This window comes from Pituophis catenifer, unplaced genomic scaffold (genome assembly GCF_029215685.1).
Source record: "Pituophis catenifer annectens isolate HBS135680 unplaced genomic scaffold, rPitCat1.0.hap2 SCAF_6, whole genome shotgun sequence".
Lineage (NCBI taxonomy): Eukaryota > Metazoa > Chordata > Lepidosauria > Squamata > Colubridae > Pituophis > Pituophis catenifer.
In genome coordinates this window covers 3471263-3491977 of record NW_027256886.1, presented here as the reverse complement: position 1 = coordinate 3491977, position 20715 = coordinate 3471263, and the positions used below count along the sequence as shown (strand labels likewise).

General features: G+C 40.5%; 1 protein-coding gene across 1 annotated transcript in view; it reads left to right on the top strand.

Annotated features, from left to right (window-relative positions):
• Positions 1-20715, top strand: part of LOC139318282 (cytochrome P450 2J2-like) — a 98012-nt gene that overhangs the window by 54428 nt on the left and 22869 nt on the right. Inside the window, exons 5-8 of the mRNA XM_070945672.1 lie at positions 8828-8990; positions 11851-12000; positions 15219-15379; positions 19686-19862. Of these exons, the coding sequence (XP_070801773.1) occupies positions 8828-8990; positions 11851-12000; positions 15219-15379; positions 19686-19862 (651 nt within the window). The remainder of the gene's footprint in view (positions 1-8827; positions 8991-11850; positions 12001-15218; positions 15380-19685; positions 19863-20715) is intronic.

Below are 20715 nucleotides of genomic sequence, written 5' to 3'. Positions count from 1 at the left end.
TTCGTTAGGTGAGGTCTTTCTCATAATGTGTCTTGAAGTGAGACCCACCAGCATGTGCAATTTAATAATATTTTTCATATACCATATTTTTTGGAGTATAAGATGCACCGGAGTATAAATTGCACCTTAGTTTTTGGGGAGGAAAATGGGGGGGGGGATTTTGTCTACCAGATATTCATCTGGCTAGTGTCTTTAGCCTGGTCAGCTTCAGCACATTAGTTCACTTGCTGATTTTGAGGTTGGTGCTGATTGAGTCTAAAAAATGGCTTCTAACGCATAGCTGATCATCGGAGGGAGCAGCAATTAGAAAAGCAGGCAAAGCGCGGAAGATTGCTTCACTCACAAGTGCCGGGTTGGGGCTGAAAAACAGCTTCAAAAGCACAGCTGATCATCAGAAGGTGTTCCAGTGACTAAAGCAGGAGAAGCACGGAAGGGATAAAAGAGGGGAGGAGCTGTTCTGGGTAGCCATTTTGGTCACAGCGCATTGCATTTTCAGCCTCCAAATGCGTCACGTGTTTGTTTGTTTGTTTGTTTGTTTGTTTGTTTGTTTGTTTGTTTGTTTTGTCAAGCATATATAAGATAACAGGTAAAAGTATAAAGGTAATTTGAATACATGAAAAGAGTAAGTAAAAAGGAAACTTTAGGACAGGGACGATAGGCACTCTGGTGCACTTATGCACACCCTTTACAGACCTCTTAGGTATGGGGTGAGGTCAACAGTAGACAGTTTAAGGTTAAAGTTATGGGGGTTTGGGGAAGAAACCACAGAGTCAGGTAGTGCATTCCAGGCATTGACCACTCTGTTGCTGAAGTCCTATTTTCTGCAATCTAGTTTGGAGCAGTTTACCTTGAGTTTGTATCTATTATTTGCTCGGGTATTGTTGTGGTTGAAGCTGAAGTAGTCATTGACAGGTAGGACATTGTGGTAGATAATTTTATGTACTATGCTTAGGTCACACTGAAGTCGGCATAGTTCTAAGTTGTCTAAGACCACAATTTGGAGTTTGGTGGCATAAGGTATTTTATTGCGGGTAGAGGAATGGAGGTAAACCTTTACCTTTTGAACCAGATAACACTCAAGGAAATTATGTGGCTCATGCACAGAATAATATTTCTTGTTTTGTTCTATTTCTCATTTTACAAATGAAAGATTGAATGGTGAGTCCAATGTCTCCTTGAGAGGTCCTAGGAGATGTTTCATCAAACAAGGAAAGAATTTATAGATCTAAAAGTAGAAAAGCAAAATATTGTTACTATCCGAAGGAGCCTTCAGAACATAGTTGTGGTTTACATGCCTTTCTTCCCCTATCTCAGGGGTGAAATCCAGCAGGTTCTGACAGGTTCTGGAGAACCGGTAGCGGAAATTTTGAGTAGTTCAGAGAACCAGCAAATATCACCTCTGGCTGGCTCCAGAGTGGGGTGGGAATGGAGATTTTGCAATATCCTTCCCCTGGAGTGGGGTGGGAATGGAGATTTTGCAGTATAATACAGGCTGATGCACACACCTCCCATATCTCAACTGCATGTTGTGCAAAGGCATGCATCCTGCAAGCTGATTGGTTGATCTAACTTCCTGTTCTGTGCTTTGTGGTTTGAGTGCCCGCTAGCCTGAAAGAACATTCACAAATGTATAAATGCAACAGCTATGCAACCATCTCTGAATGACAGGTGCATATGTTCCCTGATGTGCAGCACACAGAAGTCCAATCCAGCCTTTAGTCTTCTACATAACCATGAACACCAACTAGCAGTCACGAGACACGATGAAAACTCCTTCTATTCACAACATATGAGCAGGCTAAACCATCGTTTCAGCAACAAAAATAACTATTAGCATCTTAGACCATGCCAAACCCCTAAATGTGTTGTGATCTAGGCTTCCTGAATCATTAAAACACATGAGTAGTCCCAAAAACCTCTTTTATTGCAACAGCTGTGAATTACGTTCATTCACAGCTGAGTCCCAATTAGTTGCAAAAAGTCCTTTGGGAGAAGTCCTTTGGGACAATCACCAACCTTTATCTCCCTTGACACGCTGCCAAAAATCTACTTGGCAAAGCCACACGGAGTCCAGAATAAAACAGAGATGCCAACTGGGAACAGAATTAACAACGTTGCTTTCCTACAAAGGGCCCACGTGCCTTTGCACCTCTTTTAAGCCTTATGGGAGGGGCCAATCATCTCCAGGCCTTACCCCAGAGTTGTCCCTTTTGTTTTAACTGTTCGTGCCTTCTGGCAGCTCTGCGCATGCGCGCACTAGAGACATGCTCCTCATGTTGCTCTGCCTCTCTGCTGTCCGACTCTGGAGACTCCAGAGTCCACGTATCACTCCCAGATGGCCCTGGCTCCATCTCTGCCTCCGACGCAGAGCCCTCGTCCGGGCTTTCCCCAGATTCCTCACTGTCCGACTCCCCTGCCAGCTCCACAGGCTGCTGGCAGACCACAACAAAATGCTAGGTAATACCTGGAAGCTTCATATCAGACGAATCAGCCATCAATAGATACATAGAGAGATAAACAAATATACATATCATACTAGAGAAACACTAAAAAAAAAAAAACTAAGGAGGAAATAAAAAAGTCAGAGTACATCCTTCCCAGCATCCAACATCCAATAAACAGGGGTTAACACATGACAAACGAACAGAAAACAATGCCTAATTAAGTTATTGCCACAGAGTAAAGCCAACCCCCATCATAACTGACAGGGAAAACCATTATATAAAAAAAGAGAGCAAACACTATACTCATCTTGTTGCCCAACTGGTTCATGAAATATCTACAAGCAAATAGCTAAACTCAGAGGAGAACTCCAGGAACTCCACAGCTCAACCCTGAGCTACCGATACAGGCTGACATACAGAAAAAGAGAAGTGGCAACCACTATAAGACAATCAAGTATTTAGAGAGAACCCAGTTCCTTTCAGTATATTAGAAAGAATCCAGGAATCAACAAGGAGAAAAGACAGCATGATAGAAATATCAATAACTTTACTTGTTCCTCTTCTTTCTCTACTGATTCTGTTCTCCTTGAAACAGTGGTGGTCACGAAGACACTTCCCACCTGGTCCTCCCTCTCTTCCAATCCTTGGAAATGCATGGGCTTTGCAGGCAAGAGATAATGAAGACATTTTGAAGAAGGTATTTATTTCTCAGTAGATATCCAATACTTAATTAACCAAATCATTAACGGAGGCAATTCTACTTTATTTTCTTTCTCCTGTGATTATCTCCCTAGTTGGTTTGCTAGTAAAAGATTCTGACACTATATTAATATTGTAAATAACTTGATGAATGAGAACGATGCTGATCGAAGTTAAGACCTGCTCCTCAGCTTTTTAGGGCTGGGTGGAGATCTAGGAATGCAGAATCCATTTGAATTCTAGAAAACAGTTTTTTTTTAATTTTAAACGTAATTTGAGAATGGATTTCAAGATGTGGTTAAGCAGAAGTTGGACAGCCATCTTTTGGGGAATTCCCTTAATTTGGATTTGTGAACTTAGCATCATGTTCAGCAGCTCCTTCCAGTGCTACACATCTGTTAGAGAGATATAAACATGATCTTGTTTCTATTGGCTGAAACATTCCCCAGGTTAAAAAAAAAATAGTTTGCTACAATAGAAATAAGGCTAAATATGTAGCAAAGCAAATTACAAACTTTATTTAGCGTCTCATGCAAAATCGGATATCAGTAACTCACAGGTAAACACATGTGCGTTAAGGAAATTAAATGGAATGAAAATGTCTTTTTATCATGATTAAAACTGTAAGCTAATTAAAGTGATGGAGGACTCTTCTAAGTTGTGGCAGGTAAGCTTCAGTTGGTTAGGGACTTATACATCGGATATTATTCAAGAATTGCTTGTGCATAAAGCCTTATAAATACTGTGTTTCCCCGAAAATAAGACCCTGTCTTATATTTTTTTGAACCCCGAAATAAGCATGTGGCCTTATTTTGGGGTGGTCTTATTATTTTGGGGAGCGTGGAGCAAGATGGGGCTCCTCTTGCCATCTTACCTGATTTCTAGCTCTGCATTTAATATTTTCAGGTAGGGTTTATTTTCGGGGGGAGGCTTATTTTACTGCATGTGCTCAAAAGCCCGATTGGGCTTATTATCAGGGGATGTCTTATTTTCGGGGAAACAGGGTATATGTTATATACTTAGCTTGTGATTGTATACAAATGAAGTTTGTCTCTCCGAACTAGTATCACTTATAGGTGACCTCTGACCTCTCTTTATGTTGGGGATACCCCATAAAATTGCCTTTATCAGTGCTGAGATATAGAGACACAATCTTGTAGAAGTCACAAGTCAATTCTTCATGTTTTTCTTTATTCAAATTTTTCCAAATGACAATCAACATGTTTTTCTAATCATTGCATTGACATACCTTTTCTAATTTCTTTGAAACGTTAGTGACTTTAAAGAAAAGGGCGGTGTTTCTTTGTGTGGTGTTTATACATTCACCAACAATTTTCCTCAAATAATATTTAAGAGCTTCAGAAAAATACTAACAATAAACACTCAAAACATCAGAGGTTTCCTCTTTCTATTATTCCTCTTTACAGTCAAGAAAGTAATTATGCCAACCACAGAATTACTTACTGTCTACTCATTGAAGTCAAAAGATTTACTTCCAGAAAAACAAGCACCAGAAAAATAGCAAATCTTTAAAAAAAAAATGCAGTCAATGGTAGAACTATAATTCCAGTAAGGAGGTTGTTAGCTTGCTTCATACGTCCAACTAAGATTCTCTCCAAGTATGGTTATACCACTGGACATCGTGGCTTTCTGCCTTAGCAGCGAAATGGATTTTGTGAGTGGCTGTGTAAGTTAAGATGATTAATGTTTTATTTCTTCATCTTAGAGCCATAAGCGCAATTGTATAACATTTCTTCCAAAGCTATGTCATGATTGGATTTCTTATTGGATACTCCCATAAAATCCCATTTCCAGGATCCTCAGAGTTTTACCCTTCTTCCTCAAGATAGGGTTAGGGTTATTATTTTTTGCCTATTCTTTCCATGTCCATGAGGAAGGAACCTTGGTTTAATTCCTTGACTGTCTAGGTGGTTTAAAGTGAGGGAATTTGTGGGCAGTGTGAGGTCAGCCAATTTATGGATGGGAACAAAAAATGTGTGGAAATGCATAGAGGTTGGATTAGATCAGGTTATACTAGGTGTTAATAGCTCATGAGTCAGCATGCAACCAGTCAAAAGCTGCCCCTCTTGAAGCATTTACAGAATACAGAATAAGAGAGTTGGAAGGGACCTAATCATCCACCTTCTGGAAGAAAATAGGCAGATGTTTGCATTAAGATGTTGATGAATAGAATAGAATAGAATAGAATAGAATAGAATAGAATAGAATAGAGTAGAGTAGAGTAGAGTAGAGTAGAGTAGAGTAGAGTAGAGTAGAGTAGAGTAGAGTAGAATAGAATAGAATAGAATAGAATAGAATAGAATAGAATAGAATAGAATAGAATAGAATAGAATAGAATAGAATAGAATTTTTTCTTGGCCAAGTGTGACTGGACACACAAGGAATTTGTCGGTGCATATGCTCTCAGTGTACATAAAATAAAAGATACCTTCATCAAGAATCATAAGGTGGAATTTATGGAATTTATATAATATCCCACTTTAGTCTTGTAACTGGGGTGCTCATACTTCATAATGAATCAAGATCGTAATAAAGTCAAGGCCTCTGAAAACTACAATACAAGCAAGCCATTTGTGTACAGAACACAGGACAAGAAGTTGGAAGGGACTTTGGAGATCTTCTAGTCCAACCCTCTGCTCAAGCAGGAGACCCTGTACCATTCCAGACAAATGGCTGTCCAATCTCTTTTTAAAAACCTCCAGTGATGGAGCATCCACAACTTCTGAAGGCAAACTCTTCCACTGATTAATTTTTCTCACTGTCAGGAAATTTCTCCTTAGTTCTATATTGGATTGCTCTTTGAGCAGTTTTCATCTGTTATTATTTGTCCTGTCTTCAGATGCTCTGGAGAATAAATGGAGCCCCATCTTCTGTGTGACAGTCCCTCAAATATTGGAAGACTATTAACATGTCACCCCCTAGCTAGCTATACCCAGTCCCTGGTACCATTCATCATATATTTTAGCCTCCAGTCCCCTAATCGTCTTTGTTGTTCTTCCCTGCACTCTTTCTAGCGTCTCAACATCTTTTTGTATTTTGGTGACCAAAAGTAGATGCAACTGTGGTCTTACCAGTGCACTTTAAAGTGATACTAACACTTCATGTGATTTTGATAGTATCCCTCTATTGATCTAGCATAGGACTTTATTGGCTATTTTGGCGACTGCAGCACACTGCTAGGTCATATTTAAGTGATTTGCCACTAGGATTCCCAGATCCCTCTCACAGTTATTGCTGTTCAGCCAGGTACCTCCTTAAGCATTTAGTTTTTCTTGCCTAAGTGTAAAATCTTACTTTTCTCATCATTGAATTGAATTTTATTGGGTATGGCCCAATGCTTATATCTGTCAATATCCTTGTGGATCTTAAGCCTATCTTCTAAAATGTTGGCTATTCCCCTCAGCTTGGTGTCTTGGATCACAGAAAACACATTTTATAAAGGAGAAGCTCCTTTTTCACCCCCTGATGCCTTATTCTACTAGTATTCAGGGGTGGGATTCAAAAATTTTAGCAACTGGTTCTCTGCCCGGTTGCTGGGTAGGCAGAGAAACGGACCCATTTCTGGACTTCCAGAACTTCCGGGAAGCCCATTTTTCACCCTCCCCAGGCTCCAGAGGCTTTTCCTGAGCCTCCGGGAGGTTGAAAACAGCCTCCCCCGGGCTCAGAGGGCCTCTGGAGACTGTAAATGGCCCATTTCCAGACTTCTGGAACTTCCAGGAGGTCCATTTTTCGCCCTCCCAGAACCTCCGGCCGGGCACTGCCACGTGGAGACTCCTGGGAGGGGAGGGGAGGGGGTGGGCGGGGCCTGCTAGTCATTGCAACTACCAGTTCGGCAAATCAGATGTAAAATTAGCATCCGGTTCGCTCAAACTGGTCAGAACTATCTGAATCCCACCCCTGCTAGTATTCATTCCAGACTGGAGTGGAAGAAAAAGGAGGAAACATTTATACCACCTGAATGTCACGAGGAGGCACATCTCCACACCCAGCTTTTGAAGGCTGGCAAGATGTTCAGAACAAGGCAGGGAAGGCAGGAGTTGTGGCTTCTGCATTATTTTCATGTCCCCTACCTCTAGAAGACACCACAGGCTACATTTTTTCCTGTATAGCCAAGTAACATGTTGTCCCTGAGCCTGCTAATCTGTATGCATGTCCTACGTCTCCTCTGGATCAAGAGGAAGGGGGCTTGGAACAGCACTTGCCAGAAGCCCGGGCAGGACATTTTCTCTGCAGCTAGCCCATTTCCAAATACCTTCCTTTTTTTGCCAGCAATCCCCCTCCCCAAATTTGGCCTATACTGTTCAGTTTGAGGAGAGTTATCTTCCACTTTTTCCTCACATTTGTATTTATGTCTTGAACCTTGGATAAAAATATCCAGTGATTGTAGACACCAACTTCCTAACCCCAAGGAGATCAAGTTTCATGGATATCCATCTGGATTGGCGTCTCACATTATTTTTCTCTAACACTTAAGAGTGCAAAGCTTGTTCTAGTCCATTTACTTACAGCTTGTTAATCTTCAAAAAACAGTTCACACTCCCTGATCTGATAGACTGATCAAAGCAGTCAAATTATGGCACACCCTTCCAGATTGAAACCAACTAAAGATTATTATTTCACAAGCACGAAGTGCCTTCACTTAAGGGATCAAAACAGCTCATAACTCCTGAGAGTAAGGCCCCAGTGCTTGAGGAAAAAGCCAAAACTGTAAAACAGCAATGGGGCCATCCAATAGTCAGGAAGTGTGGCATATGGCATGCTATTTCATCAAAGGGATGGACCAATACAGAGAAGGTATGTTTCATGGATTCCTTGCATGGCCTGGAGATCATTGCCAGAGATTATTTACAAATGCGACCAATGCAGTTTCTGTCCTATAACCGGACCTGACACTTGACTGGAAGGCAGCTGTATAACCCATTTCATCTGAAGCTGCAATGGATAGAAATAACCCAGACAGGTGGGATCAAGACGGCCTCCTTACAAGGTAATGTCTCCTCCTGAAGTGAAGAGTTTATTGCTGCCTGAACCCACCTAAGCTGTTACCATCCTAGACACTTTCACCAGCCACAGGGATAGGGGTGTAATTGAGAGTGGTTAAACTGACAGCATCAAGGAGCCTATCTACTGCATCAGTGTTGTGACCAAGGGCCAAGTAGGTAGTAATCGACGCAAACAGTTCCAAAACAAACAGACTTTATTAGAACAGCTGAGAATTAACTCATTCTCAGCATAGTCCAGACAAAATTAAAACAAACTCTTCATAACACAAATTCTTCAGTCTAATCACCAAACTTGGTATAATTAGGCAAATTGCCAAAGGCTTCTGTGCATGTGTAGAGCTTTGAAAACATGGAAAAATGGGACGTCATGATTTCTGCACGGGTGGGCTGAATCTATCAAGATACAGGAATAATACACCCTTGGAGTTACATAGATGTTTTTAAACATCTACTTCTTTTCCCCTTAATATTCCATTTTTATTTCCTAATAAAGTAGCAGAATTTTAGGGGGGGGGGGGGAACCAAAACTGTTAATGGTGGGAGAGTTGAATATGAAAATTATTCTCTGAATTGAGGAATAGAAAAAAGCTGATGGCGACAAAGTAATATTTGTTTTATTTTATTGTAAATTTTTCTTCCCGTTTCTGATTTACTCCCCAGTTGGCTGAGAAATATGGAAATATATACACATTGTGGTTGGGGAATCAACCTGTAGTGGTACTGTCCGGATTCAAAGCCGTAAAAGAAGGTTTGGTTAGATATGGAGAAGAATTTGGTGGTCGGACTGTAACTGCTTTCTTTTTATCTCGAGGAAAAGGAAGGGGTAAGTTGCAGAAAGTAAGGAATTTCAGCATTCTGTTCATGCCAGCCCTACTAGGAAGGTTGCAGGAATATGGTATGTGTAGTCTAGTAAAAAGAAGGACTAGGGTTGATATAACAGCAGTGTCCAATATTTGAGAGGCTATCACAAAGATGAGGGGATCATCTATTCTTTTTAAAGCATCAGAAGGCAAGACAAGAAGCAATGGATGGAAATTTGTCAAGGAGAGAAGCAACCTAGAACTAAGGAGAAATTTCCAACAATGAGAACAATCAACCAGTGGAACAGAAGTTGCCTTCAGAAGTTGTGGGACCTTCATCACTGGAGGCTTTTAAGAAGAGACTGGACAGCCATTTGTCTCAAATGGTATACGGCAGGGGTGAAATCCAGCAGGTTCTGACAGGTAGTTCGGAGAACCGGCAAATACCACCTCTGGCTGGCTCCAGAGTTGGGTGGGAATGGGGATTTTGCAATATCCTTCCCCTAGGAGTGGCGAGAGAATGGGGATTTTGCAGTATCCTTCCCTGCCATGCCCACCAAGCCACACCACACCCATCAAGCCACAACCACAGAACCAGTAGTAAAAAAATTAGATTTTACTACTGGTATAAGGTCTCTTATTTGAGCATGAGGTTGGATTAGAAGACCTCCAAGGTCCCTTCCAACTCTGTTATTTTGACTCTGATAGATAAATCAGATCAGAATGAATTCCACACTAAAAGCAAAGCTATAATCTATTGAGATCAAATAAATAATAGAATCTTGTAAGTCTGATTATACTATGCTTCTCTCCTTTTTACACTTCATGGAATGAGGGAGGTGTTGGCCTGATCTACTTCTGAATATTATCTCAATGATCTCATTATCTTAAAGAACTTAATAAATGTTTACCTTGTTCTTGCATAGTCTTCTCAAGGTCACTGCTCTTACTGTCTATAGTTTGTCAGAGTTTTTGTTGTGGAGGTTAATAAAATCAATGAACCGTGAACCTTTGTCTCTACGTATTTCTACTTTGTCTGGGCAAAATAGGAAACTCTAATTCTTTATTCCATTCAGTTATTACTCAGCACTAATACAATATTAGAAAGACCAAAATTGTAGGCTTACTACATTACATTAAAACCTTTAGCAATTGTGCTATGTGTTTCTGAGAATGAAAAACAACACCTCTCCTGCGCGAGCTGCACTGGCTCCCGGTGGTCTTCCGGGTGCGCTTCAAGGTTTTGGTTACCACCTTTAAAGCGCTCCATGGCTTAGGACCCGGGTACTTGCGGGACCGCCTACTACCACCAATAGCCTCCCACCGGCCGGTACGCTCCCATAGAGAGGGGCTCCTCCGGGTGCCGTCAGCCAAACAATGCCGACTGGCGGCCCCCAGGGGGAGAGCCTTCTCTGTGGGGGCACCTACTATCTGGAACGAGCTCCCCCCAGAGATACGGAGGATCCCGGATCTGCGCACCTTCCGCCGCGCCTTAAAGACCTTACTATTTCACCAGGCCGGCCTGGCCTAATTTTCCCCCTCTTTTATAAAAGATTTTTAAAATTTTAAATATCTTTTAGTATTTATATATTCAATTTTAAATTGGTTTTAAAAGTTTGGGGTTTTAAATTTGTCGGGGCCAAAATTATTTAATTTGATTTTATTCTATTTTTTAAATTTTGTATTGTATGTGTTTTTATTGTCTGGCTGTGCACCGCCCTGAGTCCTTCGGGAGTAGGCCGGTATAGAAATCTAATAAATAAATAAAATAAATAAATAATAATAATAAAAAGTCACTCATTCAAACTGCTTATCAACAGATGTAATTGCAAATCCTGCACTGAGTTACATCAGACAAATATGTGAGTGGAGAATGATAGCAAAGGTATCATTTTCATCTATTAATGGAGCTAAAATATAAACATTGCTTACATCTACCTTTTCTGTATGATACATTTTAATTCCGAGAACTGGATTATCCAAGAGTATCAACTTAATCATTTCATTTATCAAGTTGATATATTTTTTTTTAATTTGATTTATATGCCGCCCTTCTCCGGAGACTCAGGGTGGCTTACAGTGCGTTAAGCAATAGCCTTCATACTTTTGTATATTTATACAAAGTCAGCTTATTGCCCCCACAAACTGGGTCCTCATTTCACCTACCTTAGAAAGGATGGAAGGCTGAGTCAACCTTGAGCCTTGGAGAGATTCGAACCAGCAGTAAATTGCAGGCAGCTGTGTTAATAACAGGGTGCGTAGACCACTGTACTATCAAGGCTCTTATTGACTCTTAGTGACCATATAGATTTCCTCTAGGAAGTATCAACTTAGTTTGACAAAAATCAATGGATTCTCTGTGGCCTTATTGATACTAAGAGATTGGTCAATAATGGAAAGATAAATCTATGGCTCCGAAGACCTGCTAATATTGCATCTTTTGAAAGAGTTGTCTGTACATGCAGATTATGCATGGGTGATTATAGCAAAATAGGATTATCTTTTATTGAAACTTACATACATACATACATTTATGTAAGAGCCATGGTGATACAGTGATTAGAATGCAATATTGCAAGCAAACTCTGCCTCACTGCCAAGAGTTCGATCCTGACTGACTCAAGGTTGAATCAGCCTTCCATCCTTCTGAGGTTGGTAAAATGAAGACCCAGATTGTTGGGGGGCAAATATGCTGACTCCATAAATTGCTTGGCTGCAAAGCACTATGACGCAATATATAAGTCTAAGAGCTATTGCTGTTATATAAGCATGTGTGAACTACCATAATGATGGTTTCTTCTACAATGCTAATTTGTCCTTTTAAAAAAAATGAACAAAAATGAATGCAATCAATAATTTGTCCTTGATTTATTATGTCTTCAGGTATTGTGTTTTCAAATGGTCACATCTGGAAGAAGCAGCGACAGATTGGTAATGCTTCTTTGCGATTGCTGGGATTAGGGAATAAAGTGATCGAGCATCAGATTAAAGAAGGAGCCCAGCAACTCATAGAAATCTTTGCACGTTCAAAAGGTAGGTCTCATTAGCCATGAGAATGCTCAGATGGTAACTAAGACTTAGTGGGTTTCTGTCAAATAAAGCAAGATTGACTCTGTTAAGGAATTCACAGAGTAATCCTTGAGTAGCAAGGGTGTGTACATAAAAGCGATTGAGAGTAGTTACGAATAAACACAGTCAACACACAGATACACTGAGTTGTGTTTACTTTCAGGAAATAGTAAGGCACAGTCCAATAAACAGTCCAGGTCATACACATATAAAGCAGGAGATAGTCAAAACGACAGTCCAGGGATAATCCAATAACAAAGTCTTCTTACCAGTCATCGTAGTCATTCACAATAAACAGTTCTTCTGGATTTGCCAACAGTAGCATACAGAGATATCAGAGAGTAAGAAGAGCAAAGAGAAACAAACCATGTTTCTAGTTCCCTCTTAAGGACATTGGCTACAGAGCTAACCAATCAGGATACAGTATGAGGCAATACAGCAGTCTTAAAGCTATATTGAGGGTTTATATATTACCAACCCAACAAGTTAGGTAATAATCATTTCCTAACAGACTCTATAAAGCATAGACACCAGGATGAAGAGCAAGCACAGAGGGAAATAATAATAACAGAAACAACTAAACCCAAGAATTTGTTTTGTTTTGTTTTGCATTTTTAAATGCAACCCGAGTCCAAGAGAATGAATAGATGAATCACCATAATAAGTGACCCATCAGTATAAGAACCAAAGCCAAATCTATAAAAATTAAACAGCAGCTCTACTATCTTATTATCTTCCATACAAGCAAACAGGAAATGCCATGAAGTCAGATCCTCCTCCTGTTTCCTTCTTTGTTTTCTGTGTAGTCTGCTGGCTAGACTGTCTGTCTTGCATTGTGTGTTATACAGACTGAGAACCAACACACTTAGTGAAACTCAGTTGTGTCAGTGACTGGGGGGGGGGCAGTAAACATCAACCTCGGCTTTATGCAGGTAGAGGTCATGGAAGCAGACTTGCAATGTGTTTGAACAATTACTAATTCCTGAACTAGCATTGACAATATTACCTAGTTTGGGTAATGAAATATCTGCAAGAAAATGACCAATCTCAGAGAGCACTGTGAACTAAGGGTGAAATGCAGCTGGCTCTATCCGGCTTGTGGAAGCCGGTAGCGCCAGCGGCAGGTGGTTTGGAGAGCCCCCCCTTCCCCCACCAAACTGAGATATCTGGTTCAGAGGTGGGTTTCAGCAGGTTCTGACCAGTTCTGGAAAACCGGTAGCGGAAATTTTGAGTAGTTCGGAGAACCGGTAGTAAAAAATCTGACTGGCCCCGCCTCCCATCTATTCTCTGCCTCCCGAGTCCCAGCTGATCGGGAGGAAATGGGGATTTTGCAGTAACCTTCCCCTGCCATGTCCACCAAGCCACACCCATAGAACTGGTAGTAAAAAATTTTGAAACCCTCCACTGATCTGGTATAGATCAGTGTTGGTTGACCATTAGAAGGCAACCAAGCAACTCAAACATCATTTTTCTGCTCTTATTGCCTCTGTAGAGAACTGCCTTGCAGCTCTTAAAGTAACCCACTCTTTGCTTGGAGTGATGTGTCACAGGAATGAAGATCTACAGTGCTGCTCAGTCTAAAGAATATTCTAAGCATTAGTAGAACTTAGAATATTCTAAGCATTAGTGTCCCACCTGGTGGGTTAAGGATGTCAGCATCTCACCGCTGGCATAGAGAGGAGAGAGATAAGCCCTGAACTTTTGCCTGCTAAATCCCTTTGAAGCTGGGTCGTCGTGAAAATGAAGGGAGGGGGGACATTCCTGTGAAATGACGAGACAAGAAGTCAGTAGAGTGACTTTTTTTTTATTTTTATTTTTTTAATTTGATTTATATGCCGCCCTTCTCCGGAGACTCAGGGCGGCTTACAATGCATTAAGCAATAGCCTTCATCCTTTTGTATATTTATACAAAGTCAGCTTATTGCCCCCACAAACTGGGTCCTCATTTCACCTACCTTAGAAAGGATGGAAGGCTGAGTCAACCTTGAGCCTGGTAAGATTCGAACCTGCAGAAATTGCAGGCAGCTGTGTTAATAACAGGGTGCATTAAACCACTGTACTACCAAGGCTATTGGAAGATAGCCAATGAGAAGCAGATAATTGGGGATCGGAAAGGGAGGGATTGGGGGGCAAAAGGTCAGTCTTGTCCGCATCGAGTCATGATCCGGTTGCTGTGCTCAAATAAAGAGAAGATTTCCTTAAAGATTGGCAGTTTGGAAATTCATTTATTTTGAGATAGCATCGAAGTCTGACAAAGACTTCCTGGGAAGCAATGTATGGTTGGATCCATGCAGTGGTAATCAGTTGTTTAAAGCTATAAAATTCAAGGACTCTCAAAGCCGTTTCTGTGTGGCATTTATGAAGCTTGGTTTCATACCACTGCACCAAAATGGTGAGCTCATTTTCCATCACAATTCACACAATGACTCGTTACCGTATCTATTCACAGTTAAGTTGAGAACATTTGGTGTCAAAATACATCCCTGAAATGGAGATTGAGCTTATCTGTGGGTGGATTTATCCATGAGTATATACCGTGTTTCCCCCAAAATAAGACCCTATCTTATATTTTTTTGAACCCTGAAATAAGCACTTGGCCTTATTTGGGCTTATTATCAGGGGATGTCTTATTTGGGGGGAAACAGTGTATGATAATACTTTTAAAAAGTACACGTAAATAGTATGTATACTATGTATACTGGTGTATAAGCCTATCTGAGGAGAAGCAGACCTTCATCAAAATGTTATGTGTGACAATTGGAAGAGAGGCCCTTCATATCCTGTGTACTATTTGTCAGGTCTGGAATTTTAACTGAAGGAATACCAATCAAAGACCTTGGAGGGTTGAAAGTAAAAACTGTACGGACAGCAGCAGAGCCCTGATTTATTCCACATTTGTAATAAGGGTGGGCACCATATTTACAATGGCATGATTTCCTGCCAGCTCCATGATGGGAAGGGCGTATAGCAAACACCTAGGTGGATATGATCTTAGTAACTTAGGCGCTTGTGTGATAAGTTGCTTTGCAAGTCACCATTTCTATCTGAAAATGGATGCATTTTATGTGACTTTCTAAAAAAAAATAAGAAATTGCCTTAAGACTCCAGTTGTCCCTGAGTTCTCATTACAAGTTCTCAGTAACAGGGGAAGTTGAATTAATGATATATATTTTCATCTTCAGGGCAGCCATTTGATCCTTCATTGCCATTGATGAATTCAGTCTCTAATGTGATATGTGCTTTTAGCTTTGGGCACCAGTTTGCATTTGAAGATAAAAGGTTCCGGAAGTTAGTTGAATACATTACGATCCTTGTAAATACGACAGGTCGTATTTTTCATCTGGTGAGTGATCTTTTATACTAGAGCAACCAGATCTCTAACTCGCCTAGAGTCACTGCAAGTTTAATAAATAAACAGATGATAAATAGATAGATAGATAGATAGATAGATAGATAGATGACAGAGAGAGAGAAGATAGAGAGATAGCGATAGCGATAGATAGCGATAGCGATAGCGATAGCGATAGCGATAGCGATAGCGATAGCGATAGCGATAGCGAGATAGAGATAGAGATAGAGATAGAGATAGAGATAGAGATAGAGATAGAGATAGAGCACTTAAACTTATATACCGCTTCACAGTGCTTTACAGCCCTCTCTAAGCAGTTTTTACAAAGTCAGCATATTGCCCCCAACAATCTAGATTCTCATTTTACCCATCTCGGAAGGATGGAAGGCTGAGTGAGCCTTGTGAGATTCGAACTGCCAAATTGCAGGCAGTTGGTGGTCAGGAGAAGTAGCCTGCAGTACTGCATTCTAACCACTGTGCTACCGCAGTGATAGATAGATAGATAGATAGATAGATAGATGATAGATAGATAGATAGATAGATAGATAGATAGATAGATAGATAGATGGAAGGAGACACTCTCAGGAAAATCGAATTCCCAAAACTAAAACTTTATTGGATACACCATGTTGGTACTGAAAAAACAAAACTAGCACTGGTTTTCTGCGCTGATACTTGCCCAGTTAAACAATATTTTCTCTTTCTCCTTCCCCTGGATGATCACATTGTCCAATTATGAGACTGTCTTTTGTTATGAGAAGGGTCCATCTCTTTCTCTCTTTTTTTTTATTGAAAAGTTTTATAAGAAATACAAACAATTTTCTCCCCCCCACCCTTTCCCCTTCCCCACATAATAGAAATTGTACATTTTCTTATACATAAGAAATCCTACATATACATGTTTCCCTTAAAGAAAGCATTAAAATAAAACATTTTAACTACATTCAGAGTTGCTCTTCTTCTCTTTCTTCCCTCATTCCACAACAAACCTTCTTCTTCTTCTCCTTTCTTTCCCTTCCCTCCCTCCTCTTCTCTCCTACTTTCTCCTGCCTCCTCTCCCACCTCATCCGACTTCCTTTCCCTTTCCCCCACTGCTCTCTTCTTCTCCCCCTTCTCACCTTCACTCCTACTCCTGTCCCCTTCCCTTCCTCCTCTCCTTTCTTCCATTCCTCACCTTCCCTCTCCTCTTCCTACCCCCTCCTCCTCTCTCCTTTCTAACTTCTTTGCTGTGAAATATTTTCCTCCTTTAGTGTATGAGCAACTCCTGTGTTCTACTCATGGATACTTTCTTCTGCTAAAACATTTCTCTATTACCACTTTTCCCCCCCATCCCTTATCCCACCCTCCCCATCCACCCCCGACTTCCCAGAACAAAAACAGGGTATAGCATCTAACAAACATATGCTAAAATAAACTAACAAATTATAAATTTCAAAACTCCCACATGTTCTTTAACTCCCTTTGCTCCAATTCATCAACCTCCCTTTTATAAATTCTCAAAACCAATTAAATTAAATTCATTCTTCCTACTTATAAAAAAAAACTTTTTCTTGATGTATAATCCGATACTTTAGCAGTCTTACAAACAGTAAAAATCATGAATAAATTCCATTTCTATACCCTCGAACATCATTCTTTTTGAACATTACTCCCTAGTGAAATTCTGAGTTTAACATTAATCCTCTTTTTTTCAAAGAGAAAAAAAAAGAAAAGAAAAATTTTTCATCTTAAAATCTTACACATTTTATCTCATATATCTTTTAAAATAATATAGTCTTATGTTAAACATTTTAAAAATCTCTTAATACCTTTGAAACACTTATTTACCAAATATAAATTTCAAAATTTACAGGAGGATGTCTTTCAAATTTTCAATTACCCATCTTAATATCTCTAACTTTTTAGAGAGCAGCCCTTTACTATCCAAAACTAATTATCATTTTGCAATAAAATTCTGAATTTAACATTAATCCTCTTCGCTTCAAAGGGTTAGGCATCTTAAAAGCTTATACAATTTATCTGATATATCTTTTAAAATAATATAACCTTATGTTAAACATTTTAAAAATCTCTTAATACCATTAAAACACATGTTTGCCCGATGCCAATTTCAAAATCCACAGGAAGATATCTTTCTTAATCTTCTGTTCTTCTCTTCTTTCTATATTTTTTCCAATCCTTTTGTTTTTATAAATTCTTTCAACAGTCCCCCCAATTTTATTTTTGAAACTTTTAAAATGGTGATTTGAGGTTGATGTTTCTGAAATACTCGCTCTCTTCTTGAGGTCGCGTTTTCTAACTTGAAATCCCCATTTTGTCTCTTCTTGCTTGTATAATCATTCAGTCCATTTCTTTGTCCATATAGCCAAAATTTGTTGCCATAAAGATTGTCAGCTTGCAATAAAGAAACTATTCGTTGCTTTTCTGTCATTTGAATGGAAACGCCCACCAAAACCTTTGTTTCAACTGTGCCAGCCTGTCTCTTAATCCTGTCCATCTCTTGATCTTCCAAAAACAAATTCCTCTGAATAATTTCCTGCTGTCCCTCTAACAACTGCTTATATTTTCCCAAGCTGTTTTTTGAAAAAGCCCTTTCAATTGTATCCAACAGGGCAGAAGTAAAAGAGTCTAGAAGTTCTTGAAAAGCCTGGACAGTCACGGCTTGGGAATTTACTGATTCACCAGCCCTGTTGTCAGCCATATTTCAGTCACTTTGTATTCATCCAGTTATCAGGACAACAATTCAACTCTTTTCCACACAGTATAAAAACCAGATTTTAGTTAAAGTCAGTACCAAATTCTTTTCCTCAATACCAAATTCTTTCCCTGGCCGCTTCCATTTTAAAACTTTCTCTTAGGGTGTAATCCAGTAGCTGTATCACTGTTGCAAATGTTAACAAGCCTTAACAAGCACTTTCCCTGGTAGTTTCCTCCTCCCGCCCTCAGTCGCCATTTTCTGCATTTTAAAGCGGAGTTAAAGTGTTACTTGCAAGTTTTCCTCTTTGTTTTCTCCTGATTTGCTCTGTCTGCGATCAAAGTAAAGATGTTAAAAGACCCCCCTTGATTTTCAGCCGATTTTGGTCACAGCTTTTAGCTCCGCTTTTGGCGGAGTCGTCCCTGGTCCGGAGCAGCTTGACAGGCTTCAATAGGGAGCCCACACCCTTTGCGCCCCAGGATTTCTCCTAGCGCACTTGGGGGGCTCTACCTCTGCCTGTCGACTCTTCTCTCTCCCCTTTGCCCGGGGAGAGGGTTCCAAGCCTCCAGACAGCTGTTTTTCGGCTGTTCTGGGGCTTTTACGGAACCGGGGAACGGGTGCTCGTAAAAGAGCGTCTTCAAAGCTTGCAGAGCCAAGCGGAAGTATCTGGTCCATCTCTTTCTCAAGCACCTGCAGCGGTGACCTTGCTGGCTCCAAGCTCTCACAAACTCTGCATACATTCTGCACATTCCATTTCCCCCTTCCCTCCCCACAGTTCATTGGCAAGTTGAAAAGTGTTAAGTTTTAAATAAAGCAAAGCAATTCAAATTTGACAGTTACTATATTAACCCTTTGAAAAAAATTGAGTAGTCCTACCTGTTCTCTCTCTCTCCCTCCTCTCTCTCTCTCTCTCTCTCTCTCTCTCTCTCTCTCTCCCCTCCCTCCCTTCACACTAACTCTTTTGCAGAAGGAAAATTCTTTATTCTAACTATTCATAATACCCATGTTTTCCCCAAAATAAGACCCAGACTTATTTTCTTTTGGGCACCAAAATAAGCACTAGGGCTTATTTTCAGGGAATGTCTTTTTTTTTTAATGTACAGGAAGCCCACTTCTTCTGCTTGCATGTAGCAGGGCAGGAGGCCACATAGTATGCCAGTGCCGCTGCCATGAGGTGGGGGTGGAGCTGTCCCATGTGTCCCGCACTGGCTTACCTCAGGGCCCCTGTAGTCAGGCCAACCATGCCCCAACACCTGCCTTGCCTTGTGGTGGCAACTCCAACACCGATGCCATGGCCAAGAGGCAGTTGTTGGGGCATGGATGGCCTGGCTGCAGGGGCTCTGAGGTAAGCTGGTGTGGGCTGCGTAGGGTAGCTCAACCCCGCCTTGCCTCACCTTGTGTCAGCAGCACCATGAGCAACCAGACAGAATGGGTGGCTGGCCAGTCAACTGTGCAGGCGCTTAAGTAGGGCTTATGTTGTGGGGGTAGGGCTTATATTAGGTGCATGTGTAAAAACATGCTAGGTTTTATTTTCAGGATAAGTCTTATTTTGGGGGAAACAGGGTAATATGAAATGATGGAACTTTTCTTTATTTACTTTTTTAGCTTTATGAGGCAATCCCGTGGTTGATGAAACATCTTCCAGGGCCTCACCAGAAGGGTCTGGAGTCTGCCGAGTTTATCCTTTCATTTGGAAGGCAGGAAATAGAAAGGCACAAGCAATATCAATCTCTGCATGAGCCACAGGATTTCATTGATTTCTATCTACTACAAATAGAAAAGGTATTTTGCCTATTTACCTACATATTCGTTTATTTTTTTGTTTATCATATCAAGTTATGCCACCCATTTTTCTTTAGGATCCATGACGTGATGGGATATGTGTTTGGAAGTTTGTATTCATGGAATGCATTTAGAATTTTCTTATTATTTGGGGACTGTGGATTGTTGTGGATGACAAGTGAAGGTTGCGGAATTCAAATACAGGGCATTAAAAAAAAATCAAGGTTCACTATAGGGTTTATTAGACATAATGGAGGGGCTCTTCTCCAGGGTCTATGACAATTCACCACAGCCAACTTGCCATGGCCAACTCACCATGGCTAATTCACCACAGCTAAGTTGCTGCAGGACAACTCACTGCTGAATAAGAGTTACACTAATACCAAAGAAACGGTGGAACACAATCATTAAAGAAAGAATGAAATGTGAGTGGCAAAAATAAAAATAATTTTTATTTATTTTAAATAATTCAATAGAATTATTAAATTGCCCCACAGCGAGTTGGTTGTGGCAAGTTGTCCTGCAGCGAGTTGGCCATGATGAGTTGGCTGTAGCGAGTTGGCCATGGCAAGTTGGCCATGGTGAGTTGGCCACAGCAAGTTAGTTGTGGTAAGTTGTCCCATTCACCTCCTCCAAAAGAATACATGTAGTTCTCAATTTACAACAGTTCATTTAGTGACCATTCAAAGTAACAACGGCACTGAAAAAAATGACTCATGACTGTTTTTCACACTTATGACCTTTGCAGCATCCCCATGGTCTTGGGATCAAAATTCAGATGCTTGTCAACTGGCATGTACCATATTTTTCGGCGTATGAGACGCACCGGAGTATAAGACACACCTTAGTTTTT